This window comes from Coffea eugenioides, chromosome 2, assembly GCF_003713205.1.
Source record: "Coffea eugenioides isolate CCC68of chromosome 2, Ceug_1.0, whole genome shotgun sequence".
In the NCBI taxonomy this organism is placed as follows: domain Eukaryota; kingdom Viridiplantae; phylum Streptophyta; class Magnoliopsida; order Gentianales; family Rubiaceae; genus Coffea; species Coffea eugenioides.
The window spans coordinates 49,145,212-49,152,061 of NC_040036.1; the positions used below are offsets into that span (position 1 = coordinate 49,145,212).

A 6,850-nucleotide genomic window follows, 5' to 3' on the forward strand; every position below is an offset into this window, starting at 1 on the left:
AGACTTGAAAAGCCTTTATTGGTGGGAGAATATGAAGAGAGAGATTGTTTAATTTGTTCGAACTTGTCTCACTTGCCAGCAGGTTAAGGCCGAGCATCAGAAACCGTTTGGATTATTACAGCCGTTAGAGATACCCGACTGGAAATGGAAAAATATCACAATGGACTTCGTATCAAGGCTACCAAGGACTCAGAGAGGGCACGATGCTATTTGGGTAATAGTGGATCGATTGACCAAATCTGCTCACTTTTTGCCGATTAGTAGGAAATACTCTTTGGAAAAGTTGGCTAAGTTGTACTTGGATGAGATTATAAGATTGCATGGGATACCAGTGAGTATAGTCTCAGATCAGGATTCTAGGTTTGTGTTTCGATTTTGGCAAAAGATGCAAGAATACCTAGGGACTAAGCTGAATTTTAGTACCACTTACCACCCGCAGACCGATGGACAATCGAAAAGGACAATCCAAACCCTAGAGGACATGTTGAGGTCATGTATTATGGACTTTGGAGAGAATTGGAGTCAGTAGCTTACGTTAGTGGAATTTGCTTATAACAATAGTTTTTATTCTTCAATACAAATGGCTCCTTAGGAAGCTCTTTATGGTCGAAAGTGTCGATCTCCGATTAATTGGGACGAAGTTGGAGAAAAGAAGATTTCGGACCCGACTACTGTACCTTGGGTTGAAGAAGCTTATGAGAAGGTGAAACTGATACGTCAGAGGATTCGAACGGCTCAAAACCGCCAAAAGAGCTATGCGGATAATCGGAGGAAAGATTTTTAGTTCGAGATTGGAGATAAAGTATTCCTTAAAATTACACCTTTGAAAGCAAGTCTAATGACGGGAAAAGGGAAGAAATTACATTCGAGATTTGTGGGACCCTATAAGGTTATTCAACGCGTAGGGAGTGTAGCTTACAAGTTGGAATTGCCTTTGAGTTTGTTCAGGATTCATAATGTCTTCCATGTCTCCATGCTTAAGAAATATCATCCCGACCTGTCTCATGGGTTACGACCAGAAGAGGTAGAGATTGATGAGAATTTGTCCTATGAAGAAAGACCAGTAAAGATTTTAGATCCAAAAATGAAGGAGTTAGGACGCAAGCAAATCCCTCTAGTGAAGGTTTTATGGAGAAACCAGGGAGTGGAGGAAGCGACTTGGGAAGTAGAAGAGGAGATCCAGAAGAAATATCCAGAGTTGTTTCTGAATCAAGGTATAAATTTCGAGAACGAAATTCTTTTAAGGGGGAAAGGATGTGAGGACCCGAATTTTAATTTTTCTTACTTTTATTTTATTTTACTGGCTTATTTAATTATTTATTTATCCGTTTATTCCGAATAATTTATTTCATTCATTTTAAATCCATTTACACGGAACAATGTCTCATTTATATTTTTAAAACGTTTCGTTAGCGAATTTAATTTTTCTATGATTCGTTTTGCGACAAATCGCGAATGCACGTTTTTTGAGGCAAATGCGATGTGAGAGTACATTAATCTTAGAGAATTAAGGATGATTAATAGTAGACTAAGAAACGTTAATTGAGGGATTAGATGTGTGTGAGTTAAGTTAAGCTCAATTAGGAGCACTAATTACTCACTAATCGGTTGTTGACTTCTAGGCACCAAGAACACCTTTATGTCAATCCTTCTAACACCCCATCAAATCACCGAACAACCACCAACCTTTCTTCCTCTCCTCTCACTTGGCCGACTCCCCTCCCTCATTTCCCCTCAAAAATTTCAGTTCTCGTCTTCCATTTTCCTCTAAGAAAACTCTCCAAATTTGCTTCTTTTTTTGGTTCTTCATGCAAGCTTGGAAGGTGACTTGAACAAGGAGGAAACTTTGGTGATTTAAGAGCTCAAACCCTAGTGTTTAGTCTTCATCTTGGCAGCAAGGTAATCATCCAAAGAAACCTCAACTTTTCCTCTCAAATCTTAGTAGTAGTTAGTTATAGTTAGTTAGTTGTTGGGTTGTTGATGGGTTCACAAGAACCTTGACATTAAGTAGTGGATTTGAGGTGGCTTTGTAGGTAGAGGCCTTGAGGATTTTGTATGTTTAATTGCTTGTTTGATGCTTATTTTGAGAAGATATGGTTCAGTTTTAGTTGGAAAGTTAGAAAAGAAAGCTAGAAGATGAGAGGTGCATGCTGTCCGAATTTTGGCTTGTTGAAACCCTCATGTTAATTTTCAATTTTGATGCTATTCTAGTGCAATAATGTTTGAGACATGTTAGTGGTTATGTGTGTTGAATATCTTCCAAAAAGCTTTTCAATTGGTTGTCTCAAAGTAGGGTTAAAGTGAGGATGAATTCTGGAAAAATTTCTAACCAGGAGCACCAACCAGTGTTCACGTTTTGGGTCATAACTTTTTGTCTGGGAGTTGAAATCGAGTGTCATTTATGGCATCCAAAATTAGACTCCGAGAGCTTTCTGTTGGTATAAAATGCTCCTCCTAATTCGTTTCCTATGAGCCGTAGTGATCCGGCAAAGATGACTGAATTTCCTCACTGTTCTCATTCGAGAAACCAGCCTAGCTGCAGTTTGTAGCTCAATTTCACCGATCTTGCAAAACGAATTTTAAGACAGTTCCTTCTAGTGAATTGTAGCCTTTTGAATCTAGTTTTCAACGCTACCAATCACACTAAATTTTGAGTTGTGTAGCTTTAGTTATGGTCAGATTTTGAAACTCTGTCAATCCTTCAAAACTGGAAATTTCGTAAACAGGTTCCAAAATTAAGTTTTCTTAAAACCATTGTATCTTGATGTTGAAAGGTCCAAATTGGGTTCCGGTTATTTTATTTGAAACTAGATTTAGAACACTATTAGTGGTATAAATTTCACGTGTTGATTCCATTTCTACGAATTTTGCCGAATTTCCAAACATTGATGAAATTGCAAGCCTGTTTTGCTCTGTCCTATCTGGAACAGTGACTTTGAACTAAAATTTGAATGATTTCGAATTGGAGTCTGAGAAAAGTGTCTTGTAGAGAGTTTTAGTGCATTGATATTGTTTCTAACGGTATAAAGTTTCCAATTTTTAGACTTACGGAACTCGAGATACGATTTTTTCCAAGCAGTGTTGCACCAAGTTAGAAATTTTTTGGTTTCAACCAAAGTACTCTTTTAAACATTTTCAACCTCCCTTTGAGATTGTAGTTCATTTTAAGTTTAATTTCATGGTTGGACACAAGGTCACTTTTGAACATTAAACCTTCATTTTGAATCTTGGTTTCCAAAGGATTAAACCTTCCTTAATGCATTTTTTTTTGGTTGTTAACTTCCTTGGTTATTGGCACCCTATTCTTATGCCCTAGATTTACATGAGTTTGAACTTTTAAAAGGGAGCGTTTTGACTAGAGTAAATATTGGAGAATTTTCACTAGTTTTATACTCGAATCTTGGAACCTTTAGCCTTGACATTTCCTATGCATATGAGTGGAGTTTTGGATGAGTTTTGACTCCATTAGTTTGAAAAATATGAAACGCTCTTTCTGTTCAAAAGCTTGGACATGAGATTTGAAGTTTTAAGAGATGAAATCCGTCTATCCTTTTTCCCTCGATTTTCGTGCCGAAAGTAAAAATGGTACTTTCTTTTAGAATTGAGATTACATACTACGGCTTGAATCAAAAAATGACCTTTGAGCTCTCTTTGAGCATTATTTCAATGATTTAGCGAGAAAAACTCTTTTAACTTGACTCGAACTTATGACCTTGAGAGTGGGTAGCAAGAAATGTTTTACTTTATAACCTTGGTCGAGCACCTAGGTACTTGTGATTGTGCTTGTCTCAGGTGGTCACGAGGATGCCGAAGAGCTCGTCTGACTTCTCACTTTGCTCTTATTTGCCTTGACTTTTGGTGAGTGTCAAGTGTATGTTAAATGCTAATGTGTTTGAAATGATACGTGTACAAGTGCTATATATGATACATGAATTTGTCGAGACGAGGGTGTACTTTATCGCCCTCATCCTCTCTCTCTCCTGATTACATGATACTTGTTACATGAATATACATGACTTGCACTTGAACATGAACATGTTTTAAGTCGTGAGCACTGAGCGGCTAGAAGTATCATGTCCTATTCGGGTGGGAGGTACCGCTTATCCCGACTCAGTGCTATGACCGATTCAAAGTCGATTGGTGCGTTGTCTCGTCGACCAAATATACTTCTGGGGGCGCCCCAACCCATTGGTTAACCTTGTAACTCGAGCCGGCAAGGGTTTGGTCGAGAAACTTGGTAAACCTTGGGAAATATTATAACTTGATCTTTTAAGATCTCGCTAGGTATACTCGAATAGCATTGTCACTTCATACATGTTTGGTTCCGGATCCGAGTGAGTGTTATGTTGGATAGAGGAAGTAAGTGGAGCACTACGGTCGTGTTATTATTTGGGTTGATAGAGGGTCAACCCCAGACGGCTCAACTTGATCGGGATGTGGAAATAGCTCCTGAGAGCTCCTGTATCCTCCTTGTGTGTTAATTCCTACTTGTGCACTTGAATAAAATGCCATGTTTAAAGTTGCTTTCAAGCACATTATTTGATTGATTGGTGTTGCTCGCTTGTCTGTTTTCTTGGCCTCACTGAGCGTTCACTCATCCCTTTAAGTTTGTTTTCCTTAACAGGATTTGGAAGTGGATTGGAGGATCTAGACTAGCGATTCAGTGGAAGCTAGTATTTTTGAATGAAATTAGTGACTCTTAAATTGTAACTTTTGTTACTCTTAGTTGGTGGTTTGTCATGATAATTGTTAACCTTAGAGTTGTGGCTTGTATATTCTTAGTACTTCTTATTTAAGCCGATGGTTGTTTTGTGGCTCTATATTAGGCTTGAACGAGTGCGTGAGTCTTGACGAAAGTTGGGCAGGCGTCCCGCTAATACCCTAGGGTCGCCCGGGGGAGAGGTGGGGGCGTCACATCTATACTCACTCCACTTCACTAAATCTCCATTGTCACCCAATTTTCTTGTTTTAAATCCCCCAATAAACATCCTTTAGAACAATCTTCCATTGATCAAAAGCATCCATAAACAATTAAACTTTTGGATTGATCTTCACGAGTTCAAGGTTTTCAAATCTAAAATTTGATCATTTGGGGACCAATTTGCGTGAAATTTTGTAGGGATTTTGCATCACTTGCATCATAAAACATCACTCTACCGATTGGAGGTGATATTCTTCAACTTAGCATGGTATTTTAAATTTTGCCATTCACATGTTTCCCGAGTTTCTTGACAATCTATAAATGTTGAATTTGTGATGTTGTTTGTTGATGGTTATGAGTTCTATTGTGCTTATTTGACATCTCTAAATATGTTTATATGATCAATGTAGGAATTGGTGATGATCTATGCAATGTTTCAATTTTATGCATATTCATATATTATGATCAATGTGGTAATTGGTCTTGAAATGTTATTAAACATAATTGGATGATTCAAATAGCCAAAATTTTGCTTGTTGATGACATTTTTTTTTTCAAAAAGGAAGTTTTATTAGATGCAAACCAAGGTTACAAGCGCCATAGCTCAGGAATGCTACTCCCTCACATCGTTCTAACCTGGCGGAGAGATGGAACTCCTAGCCTATCTAGAAAAAGAGCTCCTCTCGCTAATTGGGGCAAATCTGAAACTGCCAGATAGATGTCGTCTCGGGCACGCTGGCAACCAGCATTTGCCAATGTACCCGCGACCTGGTTAGCCTGACAATAGCAGTGAAGAATCCGAGAAAAATGAGACGCCAACCCCATTAACTGCTGCACCTCCATGTAAATACCCCATGGGCAATGTACTGATCGATTCAAGATGCGGACTAAAACCACCAAGTCCAGTTCAACGTCCAAGGTACCAAACCCCCTTTGGAGACACAACTTGATCCCAAACAGCAGGGTGTGGGCCTCAGCCTGCATACTCGAAGCCAAACCGAAACTACATGAGAATGCCAGCACCAGCTTCCCCTCCCCATCACGAAGCACCCTCCTTCCTCCACTCAAGCCAGGGTTACCCTTAGAACAACCGTCCGTGTTAAGTTTTAGACTCCGAGGGAGGGTCACAACCATTTAACCAACCTATGTGAAACTGCCGTTTTCCATGTCGAGATGGCCACATAAAATCGAATCCATGACAATGACGGAGCTCGAAATTCCGGGAATTGGATCCTGAACAACTGTTGCAGCTCGGAGAAGATAGATTGACATACCTGTGCCTCCACAATCCTCTTGCCCTCGTATTTCATTGCGTTCCGAGCCTTCCATAGATGCCAACAGATCAACAAAGGGAGAACCTGATGGACAAACTCCAAGAGCTTACTTTGATGCCGCCCATCCCCCCAGGCTGCCATACGGACGCGGAACGAAGACCCCGTCCAGCCTACTCCAACCGCGGCCCCAAAAAACCTCCAAACAAATTGTGCCATAACTCTCGCACCAAACAAATGCTCTGTAGTCTCAATCCTAGGAGAGGGGCAACACGCACACCGAGAAGGTCCATGAATCCCCAACCTTCATAAAGTACAATCCAAAGGGAGGCGATCCCGCAGCAGGCGCAGAAGGAAAAAGAAACTCTCAACGGCACCACTTGATGCCAAATGCGTTTAAATAGCGGCGACGACCCAGAATGATGTTGAACCAAGGAGAAAGCTGACTTCAGCGTAAAACGGCCCGATTGCTCCGTTCTCCAAATTATCAGATCAGGAAGCGGCCCATCAGGTGGATCAATTCGGCCAATCTCCGTTACTATATCCAGAGGCACCCAATGTGAAATGCTGCGGACGTCCCAGGAACCACTTTGCACAAAGTCCGCCACCTTGTGATCTAACATGCTATCCAAACGATCTGCCAGTCCCTCCGTACCAA

General features: G+C 40.3%; 1 protein-coding gene across 1 annotated transcript; it reads left to right on the top strand.

The window, feature by feature from the left end:
• The first annotated feature begins 838 nt into the window (after positions 1–838).
• Positions 839–5,408, top strand: LOC113759851. The gene is made up of 2 exons (XM_027302429.1): positions 839–1,214; positions 5,332–5,408. The coding sequence occupies exons 1-2, from the start codon at positions 839–841 to the stop codon at positions 5,406–5,408; spliced, it is 453 nt and encodes a 150-aa protein (XP_027158230.1).
• Positions 5,409–6,850: the final 1,442 nt, after the last annotated feature.

Bases quoted from the DNA above. Each gene is read 5' to 3' on its own strand.
- LOC113759851 (XM_027302429.1), top strand. From the start codon at position 839: ATGACGGGAAAAGGGAAGAAATTACATTCGAGATTTGTGGGACCCTAT. The intron at 1,215-5,331 runs GTATAAATTTCG...TGATCAATGTAG, and splicing joins AGAGTTGTTTCTGAATCAAG to GAATTGGTGATGATCTATGC.